This window comes from Gigantopelta aegis, chromosome 12, assembly GCF_016097555.1.
Source record: "Gigantopelta aegis isolate Gae_Host chromosome 12, Gae_host_genome, whole genome shotgun sequence".
Lineage (NCBI taxonomy): Eukaryota > Metazoa > Mollusca > Gastropoda > Neomphalida > Peltospiridae > Gigantopelta > Gigantopelta aegis.
In genome coordinates this window covers 11,537,439-11,558,330 of record NC_054710.1, presented here as the reverse complement: position 1 = coordinate 11,558,330, position 20,892 = coordinate 11,537,439, and the positions used below count along the sequence as shown (strand labels likewise).

Sequence of the window (20,892 nt, the reverse complement as noted above, 5' to 3'; positions counted from 1 at the left end):
TATGCAAAGGGAGAGAGAGACACAGAAGTTAGAGAGAGAGTGAGAGGGAGAAAGAGGGAGAGGAGAAAAAAGACACGAGAGTTAAAAAAAAAAAATCGCGCAATACACACACAGAGAGAGAGAGAGAGAGAAAATAAACGTTTGTGTTCAGTTACTGTTTGCTCTATTGCTACATAATTGGTTTAACTTCAGACATCGCTCGTTAAGGGGACATACCCTATTATGTCTCTTTAAGGGGAGCTGTAACTCGTCAGTCAACTGAAACTATTTAAAAAATAGTAAATATTAAGTATTATCTCCCCTTAGCATGTGAATTAAAAACAGTACCACAAGATAATTAAATAGCATTGGTCCATATCTTAGTTCATCCCCATAATCTAAGTTAGGGGAGCAATTAATCTCACCCCTCAATATTTTTTCTGCTCGTCTGAACTTAATAAAATATATTTACATGTAAATGTACTTGCCCCCCCCCCCCCCCCCCCCCCCCCCCCCCCCATCCCCGAAATCAGCGGTGTCTCATCGCAAAATGTTATACAAATATCGTGGTTTGAGAGTTAAATAAGCATGGTCTTGATAACATAATAGTCTTAGCTCGCGAATATTCGGAATACCTTTGAGTTGCGATTGAGTTCTAAATTCCCCACTCAGAACATTTCTGCTGACTTAAATAATTTATTTGATCGATAAATTATATTTGATACCATTCGTATTTAAAAAAGGAAAGAAAAATGTATATTGTTTTGTCGTTTAAGTTTAAAACGAAGTAATTGCCTGTTTACCATAAATGTGATAAAACGAAAACCTGTTAGACGGGTTAATCTAAGATTAAAAACATATTTCTTAACATTTATTATTTTATTATTTAGGTGTAAGTTTTATTTACATTTATATCTGCAGTAAATTTTATTAAATAAGTTACTTACAAATAATTTTGTATGAAAAGGTGGGATAAGCCTGATTACTTGGTTTCTTGTTGATTTGTTATTAGAACAAGTCTGAAAATAACATACCCGTTCTATATAAATAAAAGTAAAACTATGGCTTGTGTCTCCACCATAGAGGTTGTGTCCTTCCCCCACTTCAGATATCGTTCCTACGGGCCTAAAATTTAATAAGCGTCTTGCCATGGACATTGCCCGGTACAAATGTGTCATTTGCCAAGCATTGGTAATCACAAACTTAATTAATATTAAGAATAAATATTTCTGTGTTGAAGCAGTGCGATGTAGTACGTTTTAAAATGCATATTTAAAGGTGGATTTAAAAAATATATGTTTTACCATATCATGATCGTGCTTCTACTTGATCTGTTACTAGAACGCCTTGGCGTTTTGCTGGAAAAAAAGTTTCCCATGTCTATAAATAGACCCGAGGACGCTTTATGTATTGCAAATGGCTCTTTGACCAACGCACCCTTTAAATTAATGTTTTGACCTATTCTTCTAAACTGAACAATGGACGAATCATCTAGTTCCATTGTGTTTATTTAGTGTAAATTGTACCTCTGCAACCACACGGTTCTGCAGGTAGCAGTCATCATTTATGGCAGAATATTACCTTGGACGAGACTCCGGGTTAGTTGTCACTACGGTACCTTTACTTCAGGTTGTGTTGCGTTTTTGACAAATGTCAAGTAAGCAACCAAATTAAATGGAAACGTTTATTTTGAAGTAAGTAAAGTACACCGTATTCGTTATGTTTATCATTAGTTTTGTTTTTGTAAAGGTATTTGAGTTGCGAACGTGATTGAAATTCGTTTACATCTCGTAGGCCTTTCCGCACTGACCGGACAATCATGAATTTTATTTTTTAGTTGTTAAGTTTTTAACGTATATTTAACAAAATATATGTTTCAGCTTTGATTAGTGGAAAGATATCGACTGTATTTCATTTTCAAATGAAATATGCAACATGTCAAAAGTCCGACAAAACGTCAAATTGTTTGATGATGAAAACGGACACCCACCTCCCAAGCTAAGTGTTTTTACATTGCATCATTTTATGCACATTTGAGTGTCGTTGTTTTATTACCTTTTCCATATTTAATAGTGAACAGAATACAACAAAGACTTTTACCTCAATCCCCTCTGTAAACTGGATACCCATGGATCGAACTTACTTGGGCCCAATTTGGACCATGGGTTTAGGGTACTGTTTAGAGGAGATTCACTGCATCATGTAAACTTGTACGTACTAGTATATGTAACAGTACATGATTAATAAAGGACAACAGTAACATTATCTTACCATTTGGTGACAGGCACATTTTTATTTATGACAGATCATTTCGATAAGCACCGCCAAACAATTATTTCCAGGCCTTCAGCTGAAAGTGAAAGTTGAAAACCAGTGACGTGATCGAGAACAATTTAACTGGTTTTCATTGAATCCTAAACAAAAACACTAATTTTTTATGACTATTTTGTTTACGCTGAAACTATCTAGACTGTGAAAAATTCTACAATGTGTTGTAGTCACCCGAGTCACGAAATTACATAGAATCTGAAATGAAGAGTAACAAACGAATTGGTTTAAAAAGAAAAGCCCAGGGTTTTAACTTTTCCTTTTGCATCCACTTCCTGTTCTACATAGATGGACAAGTGGGAATGTTGGCGGACAAGTAGATTTTGTGGTATACTTGTCCAGCGGTCAAGTTAATTTTTTCTTCTTATTTCTATCACTGCATATCTAGGTCAGTACCGACAACTCTGTTACCTGTAAGAGGAAACACCTGGCTGTGCATGTATGTGACACTGTACTGCTGTGCATGTAAAACACAGTGACAGTCCAGGCTCGTAGCAATAATATCGGGGGGGGGGGGGCACAACCGCCAGTGCGGGGGTATAGCCTCTGTAGTGGTGTGGTGGAGGGTCACAAGCCATATTTTATTTATTTTATATTTTATCTATATATTCATAGAGAGTTGGAAAAAAAGGTGATGGGGTGCAATATCTAGTGTTTGTGTGTGAGTGTGGTATTTTTAATTATGGGTACAGTATCGTGTGGATGCGTGGGGGCAATTTTTAATGACGGGGTACAGTATCTAGTGTGTGTGTGGGGTGTCAGCCTTTAATGATGGGGTACAGTATCAAATGTGTGTGTGTGGGGGGGGGGGGGGGGACAATTTTTAATGATGGGGTACAGTATCGTGTGTGTGGTAATTTTTAATGATGGGGTACAGTACCGTGTGTGTGTGTGTGGGATAATGTTTAATGATGGGTACAGTATCTAGTGTGTATGTGTGTGGGGTGGGGTGGGGGGGGGGGGGCAATTTGTAGTGGTGGGGTCTAGTGTGTGTGTGGTGGGGGAGGTCAATTTTTAATGATGGGGTACAGTATCTAGTGTGTGTGTGGGGGGGGGGGGAGGCAATGTTTAATGATGGGGTACAGTATCTAGTGTGGGGAGGGGAGGGGACAATTTTTAATGATGGGTACAGTATCTAGGTGGGGGGGGGGGGTGCGAGGGCAATTTTTAATGATGGGTACAGTATCTAGTGTGTTTGTGTGTGTGTGTGGAGGGGGGATTTTTACAGATAGGGAACAGTATCTAGTGGGGGGGGGGGGCGGTGACAATTTTAATGAAGTACAGTATCTAGTGTATGTGTGTGTGTGGGGGGGGGGGCATTTTTTAATGATGGGTACAGTATCGTGTGGGTGTGGGGAGGACGGCAATTTTTAATGATGGGGTTCAGTGTCTAGTGAGTGTGTGTGTGGGGTGGAGTGGGGGGTGGGGGATGCACCAGCCATCCTTTTTTTTATTTATATAGGGTAGGACACAAAAATCCGTTCCTTTTTGTCCTCTAATTGATTGGGAGGGGGGTGGGGGGGTCTATCAACCTGTGAGATATTGTACGGGACCTAGATAGACTTTCTGAAGGGCCATATTGATTGATAGAAGTTGGAGGAATCAATTCTTTGTCAGGGGGTGTTTAGGCAGAATTTAGCTCAGTCGGTTTGACTACTCGCTTGAGGTGCTTTCGTCGCAGGATCGAACCACCTCGGTGGATCCATTCTACTTAATGTGTTTCTTTTATCGTTCCAACCAGTGCAACACAACTGGATAAAGTCCGTGGTGTGTGCTTTCCTGTCTGTGGGAAATTGCATATAAGAGATCTCTTGCTGCATTAGGAAAAATGTATCGGGTTTTCTCTGATGACTACATGCCAGAATTACCACGTGTTTGACATCCAGTACGCGATGTTTAATTAATCAATGTGCTCCAGTGGTGTCGTTAAACAGAACAAACTTTTAACTACTCAATGCAGGTTTCTATTTTTTCTGACATATTCCTTTGGGTTCAGTATATATTATGTGTACATGTAGATAGACTTGTTAATGTGCTGTAAAGTCCCTGTGAATTCTTGTCAGCGGGTGGAAACCCTCGCCCCCACCCGTATGTCTCTGTAATAACGGACACGGAAAAATACAGGTAGGTCGTCTAGCGTGTCTCACATCTGGGTCAATACTGACAGCTCGGCTACCTGGAAAAGGAAACAATTCCGCGAAACGCTTGTCTAAACATATTCGGTGACAGTATGCGAATGTTGTTACGCAGCAGAGCACGAGTTCGACCCGTACCCCCATTTCCATGGTTAAGGTTAGTTTTAGGGTTAGCGTTAGTTTTTAGAGCCTTGATATAGAGGGGTACGGGTCAAACGCTTTGCAATAAGCAACATTGGACAATTATTGTACAATAGGCGCTATTTCTCGCTCCAGCCAGTGCACCACGACTGGTACATCAAAGGCCGTGACATGTGCTATCCTGTCTATGGGATGGTGCATATAAAAGATCCCTTGCTGCTAATCGATAAGAGTAGCCCATGAACTGGCGACCACGGGTTTCCTCTCTCAATATCTGTGTGGTCCTTAACCATATGTCTGACGCCATATAACCGTAAATAAAAAAAATGTGTTAAGAGCGTTGTTAAATAAAACATTTCCTTAAAACATTTCCGGCATAAGAAGGAAGCAATGTTTTATATAACGACACACTCAACACATTTCAAGGGCGGGACGTAGCCCAGTGGTAAAGCGCTCGCTTGATGCGCGTTTGGTTTGGGATCGATCCCCGTCGGTGGGCCCATTGGGCTGTTTTCCGTTCCAGCCAGTGCACCACAACTGATATATCAAAGGCCGTGGTATGTGCAATCCTGTCTGTGGGATGGAGCATATAAAAGATCCTTTGCTACTCGTAAAAAACAAGCGTGTTTTCTCTCCAAGACTAGACGTCAAAATGACCACTAGGGCACATTGATGTATTGATCATTGGCTATTGTATGTGAAATATTTGGTAACGTTGAAACCCGCTACATTTTTCCATTAACAGCAAATGACCTTTTGTATGAACCATCCCACATACAGGATAGCACATACCTTTGATATAACAGTTGTGGCTGGAACTAGAAATCGACTTTATCAATAACAAAAAACAATTAAACTGAAAGAACATATTTTATTGTTTGTTTGTGTATTTTGTTTTAGTTTTTGTTTTTGTTTTTGTTTTTGTTTTTGTTTTTATGTTTTATCATTATTTTTCTATATTTTGTTTCTTTGTCTTGTTTGCTTGTTTGTTGTTTGTTTAAATTTGTTAGGTGTGTGATTGTTTGTTTGGTTGTGTGTTTTTGTGTTTTAAAAACAAATTTGACGTTTGATATACCAGAAAGAACAGATTTAGTTTTTTTTAAATGTTTCTTTGTTTTGATAGGTTTTTGGTGGGGGGTTTGGTGGGGTTTTTCTTTTCTTCTGTGTGAATGTCTTTTTTTTAGTTTAGTGTTAAAGGTACGGCGTAGCTCAACATGCTAGTATTTCAAAAGAGATTCAGTCCATTTATCTCCCACAATAGTAACAATACTTTGTGATGTCTTATAATGTTACTAATATAGAACGTGGTCTCTAACAACATACACATACACCGCCCCTGGACCAAGTCTCTAACAATATACTTATATACCACCCCTGGACCCAGTCACCAATAACATAGATATATACCTCCCCTGGACCCAGTCGCTAACAATGTACGTATATACCGCCCCTGGACCCAGTCACCAATAACTTGTGCATATACCGCCCCTGGACCTAGTCTGTAACTAGATACGTATAAACCACCCTGGACCCAGTCGCTAACAATATACGTATATACCGCCCCTGGACCCAGTCAACAATAACTTACGCATATACCGCCCCTGGACCTAGTCTGTAACTAGATACGTATATATATATTGAACAAATTACGTATATACCGTAGCCAGAAGAGAGGCGGGCGGGTGGGGGGAGGGGGGGGGGCATGTGGGCAACACACAATCACACATGTTTGACCTAGTTTGTAACTACGTACGTATAAACCACCCTGGAACCAGTCACGAACAACATACGTATATACCGCCCCTGGTCCCAATCTGTAACAAAATACGTATATACTGCCCCTGGAGCCAGTCCCTAAAAACATACGTATATAGCGCCCCTGGACCCAGTCACTAAAAACATACGTATATACCACCCCTGGACCCAGTCACTAACATACGTATATACCACCCCTGGACCCAGTCACTAACAACATTCATATATACCGCCCCTGGACCCAGTCTCTAACAACATATGTATATACCACCCCTGGACCCAGTCACTAACAACATACGTATATACCGCCCCTGGAGCCAGTCCCTAAAAACATACGTATATAGCGCCCCTGGACCCAGTCTCTAAAAACATACGTATATACCGCCCCTGGACCCAGCCTCTAAAAACATACGTATATACCGCCCCTCGGCCCAGTCACAGGAAACCCAAGAGGTTGTGTTCAGGGGAACTTGCTTAAACGTTTTGATGATGGCGTACCTTACTAGCACTGGCAGAGGCGGGGGAAGGGGCATGGGGGCAACACACAATCACACATGGGGTTTTTTCTCCACCACCTTATGTATTATCCTGTCTCCACGTAATATGACTCATAGACAACGTGCTTGGAAATGTGGTGCCTCCCCCCCCCCCCCCCCGAATAAAAAAATCCTGTCTACGCCAGTAGTTAATAGGTGTTCCCTTCAACAAACATAGATACGATGTACATAACAACAAGGCCAATCACACATTGAGTTTATACTAATATATTGCCCTACTTGAAGAAACAGTATCAAATATTTTCTTTAACGACTTACGCACCACATTTTATTTACGGTTATATCACACTGGATATTGACTAGAACGACAAAAGACAATTATTACTAGTATTCATGTCAAGGCAAGACCTTTTCAGCGAAACTTTCTTACCTCAGTTTAACGATATTAATGGGTGGTATGCAAACAGGTTGATAACCCATATAAGGTAATGGTATAGTTTTCCGAGAAGAGATAACGGGACTATTTCACCCTCACGAGACAGATTGAGATTAGTGACGGCTGACGATGTTGTACGTGTTATGTGCATAAATAACAATGACGTTGTCGTGCTGAACGCTTTATTTAAACTAATTATAAAGAAGAACGATGCTTTTGTTATAGAGACGAATAATGGTGTTATGAACATTTTATTCATATTCACTTTCAAGAAAGATGGTAATTTAAGGTGTGTATTTTCACGGGATCACTGAACAGAAAGTCCGATCACCCGCCATGTCGAGTGTGGGCGTGGCAGTGTCGCAGTCCGACACATGAGGTCAGTATTGGTTGTTAGATGCAGTTAAAATACAGAAATACGGAGCTTTCTAGCTATGATTTTGTCTTACAATTTAGCCTATACTCTGCGGGAACAAGGGTGGTGTCGTGAGTAGGAAATAGGTTGTTGATTGGGTGGGTGGGTTGTTGGTGCATCCAATGTAACAAGGGCAAGCTGAATTTGTTGACAGCGAGCGAGATGTCTTGAATTCATTTTTAATACCTGAAGTGACTTGCCCAATGTGAGGGTCATCGTCGCCCCGGCCCATTCTAACGGCTATGATTATAAAAAGGGGGCTGGACGTAGCCCAGTGGTAAAGCGCTCGCTTGATGCGCGTCCGGTCTGGGCCCATTGGGCTATCTCTCGTTCCAACCAGTGTACCACAACGGATATATATATATACATATATATAATATATATACATATATATATATATATATATATATACATATATATATATATATATATATATATATATATATATATATATATATATATATAAGTCTGTGGCATGTGCTATCCTGTCTGTGGAATGGTTCATATAAAAGATCCATTGCTAATAATGGAAAAATGTAGCATGTTTCCTCTTTACGACTTAATATCGAAATTACCAAATGTTTGACATCCAGTAGCCGATGATTAATAAATCAATGTCCTCTAGTGGTGTCGTTATACATTAAAAAAGAACAAACTTCTGATGATATATATTAAGATATTACACTGGGGACGGCGGCGGGGGTAGGGAGGGGGTCGGCATGGCGCTCCATTAAAAACGCATCAGTTTCATTTTAGTAATTTGAGAAGAAATAAAAGGCTAATGAACCGTATGTGGAGCGGGGCAGGGGAAATTTTTAATGATGGGGTACAGTATCTAGTGTGTGGGTGTGGGTGTGTGTGTGTGGGGGGGGGGGGGGGGTACTTGGGCAATTTTCAATGATTGGGTACAGAATCTAGTATGCCGTGGGAGGCGGGACTGGCAATTTTTAATGATTGGGTACATAATCTAGTATGTGGGGGGAAGGGGGGACTTGGGCAATTTTTAATGATGGGGTACAGTATCTAGTGTGTGTCTGGGGGGAGGGGAGGGGAAGGGGCTTGGGCAATTTTTAATGATGGGGTACAGTATTTACTGTGTGTGGGGAGGGGAAGGGGCTTGGGCAATGTTTAATGACTGGGTACAGAATCTAGTATGTGGGGGGAGAGGGTACTTGGGCAATTTTTAATGATAGGGTACAGTATCTAGTGTGTGTGGGAGGGGGGAGAGGGTTGACTAATTTTAATGATGGGTACAGTGTCTAGTGTGTGTGTGTGTGTGGGCAATTTTTAATGATGGGTACAGTATCTAGTGTGGGTGTTTGTGTTGGGGGGGGGGGGGGTGGAGGGATCCATTCAACTTAATGTGTATCTTTTATTGTTCTAACCAGTGCAACACAACTGGATAATGGCCGTAGTAAGTGCTTTTCTGTCTGTGGGTAAGTGAATATAAAAGATCCCTTGCTGCATTAGGAAAAATGCAGCGGGTTTTCTCTGATGACTACATGTCAGAATGACCAAATGTTTGACATCCAGTAGGCAATGATTAATAAATCAATGTGCTCTAGTGTTGTCGTTAAACAAAAGAAACTTTAACTACTCAAGGCAGGCTTCTATTTTGTTCTAACATATTCATTTGGGTTCAGTATATATTGTGTACATGTAGATAGACGTATTAATGTGCTGTAATTTTGTCAGCGGGTGGAAACCCTCATCTCCACCCATATCTCTCTGTAATTATGGACACGGAGAAATACACGTAGGTCGTCTAGCGTGTCTCACATCTGGGTCAATACTGACATCTCGGCTACCTGGAAAAGGAAACAATTCCGCGAAACGCTTGCCTGAACGGTGACATTGTACGAATGTTATTATGCAGCAGAAGTAAGAGGCCAGGTCAGGTCAGAGTGTTTAACGTGCACATTCAGAGCAAGCTGTTGTAGCGCACGCCTTGTCTGGGCACATATGTCGGCCTTGGTCGGCTCCTCCGTCCAGGACAGGAACGGGGTAGGGTGGGTTGTAGGGGGGACCGCCTGCGCTGGCAGGTGCAAGGGAGCACCAGCAGTCCGACCCGGGCTGGTAACAGGCGGAGGATGGTATGGTGCTATGGAATTTGGAATGTCCCGTAGGAGTAAGCCAAAGACAAAAAGTGTGCAGTTTTGTGAAGGAAATTAGGCGCAATTTTCCACAGTCAGCCAAAAGGGGGAAAAAAGGGGAGCTACGTATTGTTTTGGTAGATTAGTGCGACGAGAGTAGCTCGTTTGAAGTAAGAAGAAGAAAAAGAAAAGAAAGAAAGAAAGAAAGAAAGAACTGTTTTATTTAACGACGCACTCAACACATTTTAGTTACGGTAAGGTTATATGGTGTGAGACATATGGTTAAGGACCACACAGATCTTGAAATAGGAAAACCGCTGTCGCCACTTCATGGGCTACTATTTTTCGATTAGCAGCAAGGGTTCTTTTATATGAATACCTGTCTGTGGGATGGAGCATATAAATGATTCTTGACTACTAATTAACAACAAACAAAAAATGTAGCCGGTTTTATCTCCAAGACCAGACGTCAAAATGACCAAATGTTTGACATCCAAATGTTTGACCGCATATCAGACGATCACTTAACCACCGGGCTACGTTCCTCCCAGGTTATCCAACAGTTAAAGTTAAAGTTTGTTTTGTTTTACGACACCACTAGAGCACACTGATTTAGTAATCATCGGCTATTGGATGTAAAATATGTGGTAATGTTGAAACCCGCTACATTTTTCCATTAGCAGTAAAGTAGCTTTTTTTATTTTAACCATCCCACAGACATACCACAACTTTTGATATACCACTTGTGGCTGGAACGAGAAATCGTCTTTAACTACAACAACAAACAATTAAACTGAAAGACACATTTAAAAAAAAAAAAAAAAATGAAGTTTTCAAAAAAAGAAGAAAAAATGCCATTGAACTGGAAAGACACATTTTGTTTTTAAATGTTTGTTTGTTTTCTTAGTTCTTTGGTGTATTTGTTTCCTTCCGTGTGAGTGACGGTTTTTTTTATATATACATACATACGTATATACCACCCCTGGACCCAGTCTCTAACAACATACGAATATACCGCCCCTGGACCCAGTCTCTAACAACATACGTATATACCGCCCTTGGACCCAGCCTTTAACAACATACGTATCTACCCCTCCCCCCGACCCAGTCTCTAACAACATACGAATATACCGCCCCTGGACCCAGTCTCTAACAACATACGTATATACCGCCCTTGGACCCAGCCTTTAACAACATACGTATCTACCCCTCCCCCCGACCCAGTCTCTAACAACATACGTATATACCACCCCTAGACCCAGTCTTTAACTACATACGTATATACCGCCCCTGAACTTAGTCTCTGACAACATACATATATACTGACCCTGGACCCAGTCATAGACAACCGAAGAAGGAAACTTGCTTAAACCTTTTGATGATAGGGGCACCTGACTAGCACTGGGGAAGGTATGTTGGCAGCATACAAGCACACCTCGTTTATCTCCCTCCCCCTCCCCGAACCACGTTCTGTATTTCCCAGTCTGCACGTAACATGACTTCTTGTTTTCCTTCTTTTTCTTCTTCTTCTTCTCTCGTTGTTACCCTTTTTTTCTTTTTCCTTTTTTAAAAGTCCTGGACCATAAGACGTGCATAAAAGGAAGTACTATTTTATTTTGATTTGTACCTGCATATATCAGAATAGAATGTGATGTGAGTGCGTACGTGCGTGTATGCGTGTATGCGTATGTATGTGTGTATGTTTGTATATATGTATGTATGTTTACACATGTATGAATATTAATTTTAAGATAAATTGTAAGGCGGTGTATCAGGGCTCCCCAACCCTGGGACTGCCTAATGGTCTGGGGACAATAAAAAAAACCCAAAAAACAAACAAACAAAAACAACAAAAAAACATGACTTTTAGACAATTTGCTTACCCCCCCCCCCCCCCCCCCCCCCCCAGTGTGCTTACCCCAATACAAAACCCTGGCTACGCCAGTGGATAATACTCTACCACACCAAACAACATAGATACGATATACGTAGCAACTATTGTATGTAGCACGCATTGAGCATACAATAATGTATTGCCTTACATAAAATGTTTTATTACACACCTATTCAATCTTACTATAGTGATAAAGGCCTTTTGAAACCGTGTAATAAATGTATCCTGTATCGCACATATGTTCAACCTGGACGGGAACTTTTAAATGGGGAATTCCCTTTTTCTTTTTACTGCAGTTAGTGCCTTTTATTTACTTTCGTCATATTTGATTTACAAATGACGTCATATCGTATTTGAAACATTACACAAGTCTGCCGCAGAGTATGATTGTTAACGTTGAATGAATCCATGAAAGGAGTTTTGATCATAGATTTAACAAAGTGTTGTTAAGACATTAAATTAAAAACCGTTTCTGTAAAACATAAAAGAAGGTATGTAATAAATACAGAACTTCACATACGTTGTTTTACTTTCCTATTTATTGCACGAGTTTGTTTTTCCTGTCTGTGGGAAAGTGCATACAAAAGATATTTTGCTGCATTAGGAAAACATGTTTCTTCTGATCACGAGTCAGAATTACCAAATGTTTGACATCCAATAGCCGAAGATTTGTTAATCAATGTCCTCCAGTGGTGTCGTTAAACAAAACAAAATTTTACACACCACATTTTATTTTCGGTTATATGACATTGGATATCGACTAGAAAGACAAAACACAATTGCTAATATTCATAGCAAGGCAATACCTTTTCAGCGGGCCTTATTTACCTCAGTGTAACGATATTAACGGGTGGTGTATAAACAGGTTGATAACCCATATAAAGTAATAGTAGAGATAACGGGACTATTTCACCTTCACGAGACAGATTGAGATTACTGACGACTGACGACGTTATACGTGTTGTGTGTACACATAACAATGATGTTGTCATTGTGAACGCTTTATTTAAACTAGTTATAAAGAACAACGACGGTGTTGTTATAAAGAAGAATGGTGGTGTTGTTAATACCATTTCATTCATTTTCACCTTCAAAAGGAAATGTATTTAAACATGTTCAGTGTCGGCGTGGTAGTATCAGTCTGTCACATGAGGTCAGTACTGGTTGTGTAATGTAATTAAAATACAGATATATGGATAGGCTTAACAAACATACAAATTGCAGGAACAAAGGTGGTGTCAGGAGAAGAAACTCGGGGGTTGATTGAGTGGGTCAGTTTATGTCTATAAGTCTATCTCTCCCCCCCCCCCCCCCACACATACCTACCTCTCTCTCTCTCTCTCTCTCTCTCTCTCTCTCTCTCTCTCTCTCTCTCTCTCTCTCTCTCTCTCTCTCTCTCTCTCTCTCTCTCTCTCTCTCTCTCTCTCTCTCTCTCTCTCTCTCTATATATATATATATATATATATATATATATAATATAATATAATATAATATAATATAATATAAAATTTACTTTTTATTTTAGGTATGGATGGAACTAGCAGCCGTTAAAATATAGAACAGTTGTACAGCGCAGTAGGCAGTAGTTGACAGCATGTTATTAATTTTACCATTCAGGTGATTAACGAACTCGAACCAAGATGGCTGAAAGCAGTGTTGTTCCACTTCTTGAGATACAAGACAAGTTCGTCACGTGTGAGATTTGTTTTGATTATTTCGACGATCAGGACAAATCTCCACGTATCTTACCGTGCTTGCACAACTTCTGCTGCCAATGCCTGGAGTCGATTTGGAAGAAATCACCGACTGGAGTACGATGTCCCAACTGTCGGAAGGTTTGGCGTGTTCAAAACAACATAGCAGAAACATTTCCACAAAACAAGGTACTGAGGAATTTAGTTGAATATCTTACAATAAAAAACAAGGTGGATGAAATCATGTGCCATGAATGTCCTGACAGTTCAAGGGCAACAATGCGTTGTTTGGACTGTCGGGAATTCATGTGCGATGGATGCGCAACGTATCATAAAAAATTTGCAGTGTCAAAAGACCACAAGATCATCCTAATTTTAGATTTGGTTAATATGCCTCATGATGATTTTTTTCACCAGACAGATACGTGCAAAAAACACAACAACATGATTTTAGATCTATACTGCAAGAATTGTGCAACTGATATCTGTTCATCATGTGTTCATGTCTCTCATAGAGACCATGAGATATTGGATCTCAAAGATATATATGAAGCAAAAATGGACCACATGAAAAGAACACTTAGAAATGTACAAAGATCATCAAAAAGAGCACAGAAGTATACAACAAGACTTTCTGGACAAAATGCAACTCTAGATTCGATGAAAGAAAATATTCTAAAACATATTGATGATTCCTATGAAGAAATTATTCAGAAGTTGTCTCACAAAAAAACCCAGATGAAAGAAGATGTCATTTCAAATATAGACAAACAAAAAGCTGACAGAAACGAGCAGATGAAGTTGATTGAACAGTCAGAAGTCCTCAAGGCGGACCACGTTCTGCACTGTAAGCAAGCTGTGCAATTCACACGAGCTGCTGACTTTATAGAAATGGCTCCAACCCTTGAAGACAATCTTCTCTCTGTGATGGAAGGTCCGGAACTGGTTGATATTCCTATACAAGAGGTTACCATTGATGACACGTTCAAGCAGATAGAGAAAATTACTGAGAAAACTGGTGTAATATGGAATGGAATTATTCTCAACAAAAACAACTCAGGTATGGAATTTGATATTTGTTAATATTGATTAAGACAAAATCAATAAATTATTAAATGATGATTTCTGTTGTTAGAATTGCTATTTTGATGATAACTGGCAAGGACACAGAAAATTAAAAACTCAGTATCTGATCTAGACCACGCACACACACACACACACACACACACACACACACACACACACACACACACACACATACACACACACACACACACACACGCGCGCACACATACACACACACACACACATACACATATATATATATATATATATATATATATATATATATATATATATATATATATATATATCCCAGCTCCATAGTTACCAAACATTTTGATACATATTCATTGTTTCTGTCTTTCCACAGAATACATTAAATGTTGATGTAATCCTGTCAGTCTTTTTAATTATACTCAAAACACAAGGTCTAACCTTCATCGTTTTGATTCCATGAAATGGTCAGAAATGCTTGCAAAGTATAAGTCAGATAGTCAACGCAAGGGACCTGGTCAGTGTGACCGTGTAGACAAGTGGATGTGTTATAGAAGTAAATAGAAACACACGAAATAGTTTACTATGAAAACAATTTCTAAAGTGAATGCATAAATGTGTCAACAGTTGTCACTAAAATTTAACATAATAGAGGAAATATAAATATCATTCAAAGCATAAATTGAACACTTTTTGTTGAAAGTCACTCTATTATTCACATTTTGAAACAGTAGTTTATCTTTGATTGCTTTCCACTGAATGATGTTACCTACTAAATTGATCCACGGGACGCCAATGGTTGCAAGTGAGAAATCATTATAATAAGAAAAGGGCAACATTGCTAGTGTGTAATGGCTGAACAAACATAGTGGAAGACTGCCGCAAATTGTCGTCTTGTCTGACTAGAATTTCAGTGTTGAGTAAATTAGTTACTGTATGTTGTGGCCAATAAATATATATATGGGCACATTTCAAACGGAGTCAACACCAGACCCACAATTTCAAGTTAGCAGACTGCCGCAATTTGTTATGTGTCATGGTTGAATAGCATTTTAGTGTTGAGTAAATCAATTACTTTATATTGTGACCAATACATGTGTATATTCACTAGACCCCACAATTCAAGTTAGCATGTCAAAATGGATTTTGCCCTCATCATTTCCTGCATGTTAAACACAAATCTTGTTTAAGCTACTATAAACATTAGGAATACCAGAAACACATGGTGTTCAAACATTAATATTCTGAGGAGGAAAATATAATTAATATCCAGTTTTATTCAGTAAAAAGCCTTGTTAGCCAGTGGGAAGATTAAATGTCTGTAAAGTCAGGAATGCCACTCTAAGAGTCATGACTGACATTCCCTAATGAAGTATAATAATGAAGAAAGCTCTTTAAAATGTATATCTAGGTGTGGCAAACGTATTCATTACAATTATCCTGATGAAATGTATGACATCTTTTTTCCATCCAACACCAAAATCTAATTTCCATCCGACATCAAAACTAAAGTGCCGATAGAAGACAAATGGTTAATCAGAGAAGTAAGTTAATTAACCTAGATTTTAGACATGTTTTTTGGTTATGTTATCTGACACCAAAACTAGTATTTTGAAATATACCCATATCTTGTGACCATTACGACAAGTTCAACTGCTGTTTGGACAAAATAACATGTGGTCAATATATTTTGTGTCCGTTATAGCACGTTTAACCATTCATTTTGGTCAACACATAATGCCCGCTGGCCGCATTGAATAGGTGGCTGTTATACACAGATAAAATAAAGAAGGAAATGCATTTGGTAGGATTTATGGTGCCCGTTACGGAGAGGTGACCATTATATACAGGTGACCGTTATACCAGTCTCAGCTATATTTATATATTTGTTTCAGACGAGGATGTGATGAAAAGAATTCTCTTCCCTGTTGATGGACAGTCAGAACAGTACAGAACACTTCTCTGTAAGTAACGTCCACGTGTACCTGTAAAAACATGGACACTTTATTTAGGTATTGATTTGAGTAAACATGCATAACAGAAAATCTACTTCCATTCTGAAACCAGATCTTATTTGCTTCTCTGAATTTCTCCACGAGTCGATCTAACTTGAGCAACAAGCATGGCGGGGTTGTAGCCCCCCCCCCCCCCCCCCCCCCAATAATTCTGAATAAAAAATATTATTGGTAGTAAATCATAAGGCAGAGACACATTTTACTTGTATAATGTATGGAATTGCATTTCAGGAAAACTAGTTTTCAAACTTTTACGGGGGAGCATACCCCCGAAACCCTTAGAAACGTCCCCCAATGTCTATTTGTTTCTGCCGTGCCTGAGTGAGGGTTATCGCATCATGTCTGCATTACCTGCTATTTGGAACAGGATTTAGCTCAATGGGTTGAGTGCTTGCTTGAGGTGCTTGAGTAGCAGGATTGAACCACCTCAGTCAATTCATTGAAACGATTTGGCTTTTTTCCCGTTCCAACCAGTGCACCACAACTGGTTAAAGGGTGTGATATGTTGGAAAGTGCATATAAAACATCCCTTGATGCATTAGGAAAAATGTAGCGAGTTCCCTCTGATAACTACATGTCAGAATTACCAAATGTTTCACATCCAATAGCCGATGATTAATTAATCAATGTGCTCCAGTTGTGTAGATAAACAAAACTAACTTTTACCTGTCATTTTGATAGATGACTTAATAAAAAGTGGTATGACTTTTCATAGAGTAAACGCTCGCTTGGTGTGCTGTTGGTCTAGGATCGATCCCCGCCGGTGGGGCTATTGGGCTATTTCTCGTTCCAACCAGTGTACCACGACTGGTATATCAAAGGCCGTGGTATGTGCTATACTGTCTGTGGGATGGTGCATATAAAAGATCCCTTGCTACTAATGGAAAAATGTATCGGCTTTCATCTCTATGACTGCGTCAAAATAACCATATGTTTTACATCCAATAGTCGATGGTTAATAAATCAATGTGCTTTAGTGGTGTCGTTAAACAAAACAAACTTTTTTGTCCATAGAGTAGGTCACGGCCAGGTAAGACACACGTCATACAAGACGTAGGTAACACACACGTCATACTGATTTAAACTGTAACAGGTAACACTGATTTAAAAGGTAACTCACTACACTAGTAAATGGCCACAAATTAACGTCTTTAGTCTGTCCCGAGATATCGATACAATTATAATTATGTTCTGATAAGTATAATTAAATATGACATGCAATATTATACATGTATTATCGTTATAAATATTATTTTTTCCACAAATAGTAACACTGTGCTTATAAATAACAAATATTTCTATATTTACATTTTTTCTTATTTAATTTCTTTTTCACAGTGCCAAATATAGAGTATGATGCACAGAAGATAAACCGGAAGCGGTGTAATATTACCGAATCTGGAATTCTGGCCAACAAACCTTCAGAAGTAAAACATACTGACCTCACTTCCGGTCTGCAATGTTTCCAAGGAGTCACAGCCAGGACGCATGTCCCTACGTCTGGATGTGCGTTCTGGCAGACGGAAGTCGACTGCATGGTGCGTGAATCAGCTGAATTACACTACCTGATAGCAGAAGTTGGTGTTTGTCTGGACGAGCACTGTGACGATACAACAGGGATTTGTAATAACAAACATGCGTGGGGTGTTATAGTGGCCAGCTGTAAAACTCACAACAGTATCTGTTTATTTCCTTATTCCCGTGGAAAGCATCTGTGCTGTACTCCTGTGACAGATTTCAAAACTAACTCACGACTCAAGGTCACACTCGGGCTGTTGGTAGACGTCGACAACGCCACTCTCTACATTATCCGCATTGACGACAACAGAGTTGTACACTCCATCACAAACATCGACGTGTCGCGACCGCTGATGCCAATGTTTTGTGGTTATTTTCCTGAATATTTTGATGTTAAATTGAGAGTATTATCTGGCACGGATCTCTCAGTGACCCGTGAATTGTTGGTCCTGCTCTCGAGTTTAGTGAAATAAATCATAATGGGAGAGACATGAGACCTGAGTCAATACAATACAAACCTGTGGAGCCCAGTGTCGACTCCCACACAGGGCGAGTTTAATTGACCCAATGGGGAGGTCTGATTTCCAGCTAGCTAACCAGTAACAACTAACCACTCAACCCTGACTGGGACAGACATCTAAGTTAGCTGAGGTGTAGACCCAGGGCGAGTATTGGAGAAAATGTATCTTACGAAATTAATCTAACAAGCATTTGATACTTTTGGAAGCCATAGTGTCACGGAGTTAACCATGTTATTGTCTTCCAATCTCACGTTAATGAAATTGAATTCAACATTACATGACCGGCCTTGGTGGCGTCGTTTTTAGCCATCGGTCTACAGGCTGGTAGGTACTGGGTTCGGATCCCAGTCGAGGCATGGGTTTTTTAATCCAGATACCGACTCCAAACCCTGAGTGAGTGCTCCGCAAGGCTCAATAGGTAGGTGTAAACCACTTGCACCGACCAGTGATCCATAACTGGTTCAACAAAGGCCATGGTTTGTGCTATCCTGCCTGTGGGAAGCGCAAATAAAAGATCCCTTGCTGCCTGTCGTAAAAAGAGTAGCCTATGTGGCGACAGCGGGTTTCCTCTCCAAATCTGTGTGGTCCTTAACCATATGTCTGACGCCATATAACCGTAAATAAAATGTGTTGAGTGCGTCGTTAAATAAAACATTTCTTTCTTTCTTTCAACATTACATATGTGTACTTTAAACATACATTATGATGTTAAAGGTGACTGATATTTGGTCTAAAATACCAAATGACCCCTTATTTCTTTGTCTCAGTATATGTATATTATTTGTGTATTATATATATATATGTTACAGTCAATGTGTCAAACCAGTCATTTGGCCAAATGACTGAAATTTTCAGTCATTTGGTCAAATGCCTCTGACCGCCAGTCATTTGGCCAAATGACTACAATTTGCAGTCATTTGGCCAAATGACTGAAAATGACCTCCAGTCATTTGGCCAAATGACTAAAGGATATTTCTAATAACTAAACTATGTTTCATCTGTATTTATGTTTATTATAACAAAAATGAATAATCAAATACATGTAACAACAAATTTACCAGTATAATACATTGGTGACACATAATACATACTTCATTTATTTAAACAATTTACACTGTTGTGACATCTGCTATTACAGAAAACATTATTTTTGAAACAAGCACATCGCTTACCAGTATAATGCATTGGTGACACATAATACATACTTCATTTATTTCAACAATTTACACTGTTGTGACATCTGCTATTACACAAAACATTATTTTTGAAACAAGCACATCGCTTACTCCGACATCTCTTAGGTCCATTACAATTGCACTTGACGAAACCCTGACCACCGTGTTGAGACTCCTTTTTGTTGGCTTGACGAAGCAACACACTGCTATCACTGTTAATGTCAGATTCACTCAGGAGTCTCTGAGGACATAAATCAAACTGGTGTCGACTATATTTCCCTTTCAGAATACCAGAAGGGCAACCAATGGTATATTGTCCGTTTTCTACAACTAACATAACACCTAGAATATTTCTGGGATCACCACGTCCCCTGTCAACAGACGGAATGGGCACAGCTACGTTATCACCAACGGTACCATCCTTCATAATCACGCGACTTCGCTTAATAACACGCTCGGCTTGTTTTGGTTGTGCGGCTATTGCAAGCTTTCTTTTCTTGTCTATGCTGCTCGTTGGTTGAGTCGTTTCTGGTAGAGGTTGAGTTGTTTCTGGTAGAGGTTGAGTTGTTTCTGGTAGAGGTTGAGTCGTTTCTGGTAGAGGTTGAGTCGTTTCTGGTAGAGGTTGAGTGTCTGGTTGAGTTGAGCTGCTGGACAGAATGGCTAGTAAGTCATCTTCCATCTGTAGCTTCTGGATAACATCATACGGTAACGACGAGGAAGTCAAACCAATCCTGGCTTCGATGCCAAATAAGGTTGCATATATATATAGATATAGATATAGATATATGTGTAGATGTAGATGTAGATGTAAATATATATATAGGATCCATCCCCGTCGGTGGACCCATTGGGCTATTTTTCGTTCCAACCAGTGCACCACGACTGGTATATCAAAAGCCGTGGTATGAACTCTCCTGTCTGCGGAATGATGATTATAAAAGATCCCTTAGTACTAATGAATAACAATGTGGCGGGTTTCCTCTCTAATACTATATGTCAAATTACCAAATGGTTGACATCCAATAACAAATCAGTGTGTTCTTATGGTGCAAACACACTAACTTTCCACTTTGTGTGGGGAAAGATCTAACAGTCCGAGCGCTCACTTGATGTGCTCTAATGGTCAAACACACTAACTTTCCACCTTTGTATGGGGAGAGATCTAACAGTCAGCGCGCTCACTTGATGTGCTCTAATGGTGCAAACACACTAACTTTCCACCTTTGTATGGGGAAAGATC

General features: G+C 39.6%; 2 protein-coding genes across 2 annotated transcripts; one reads left to right on the top strand and one right to left on the bottom strand.

The window, feature by feature from the left end:
• The first annotated feature begins 7,538 nt into the window (after positions 1-7,538).
• On the top strand, positions 7,539-18,865 carry LOC121386591 (E3 ubiquitin-protein ligase TRIM56-like). The gene is made up of 4 exons (XM_041517542.1): positions 7,539-7,650; positions 13,199-14,427; positions 16,319-16,387; positions 17,777-18,865. Exons 2-4 carry the CDS (start codon positions 13,314-13,316, stop codon positions 18,427-18,429), a joined length of 1,836 nt encoding a protein of 611 aa, XP_041373476.1. The 5' UTR covers positions 7,539-7,650; positions 13,199-13,313; the 3' UTR covers positions 18,430-18,865.
• An 827-nt stretch (positions 18,866-19,692) lies between these two features.
• LOC121385819 lies at positions 19,693-20,331 on the bottom strand. The gene has a single exon (XM_041516608.1). It carries the CDS (start codon positions 20,329-20,331, stop codon positions 19,693-19,695), a length of 639 nt encoding a protein of 212 aa, XP_041372542.1.
• Between the last annotated feature and the right edge of the window lie 561 nt (positions 20,332-20,892).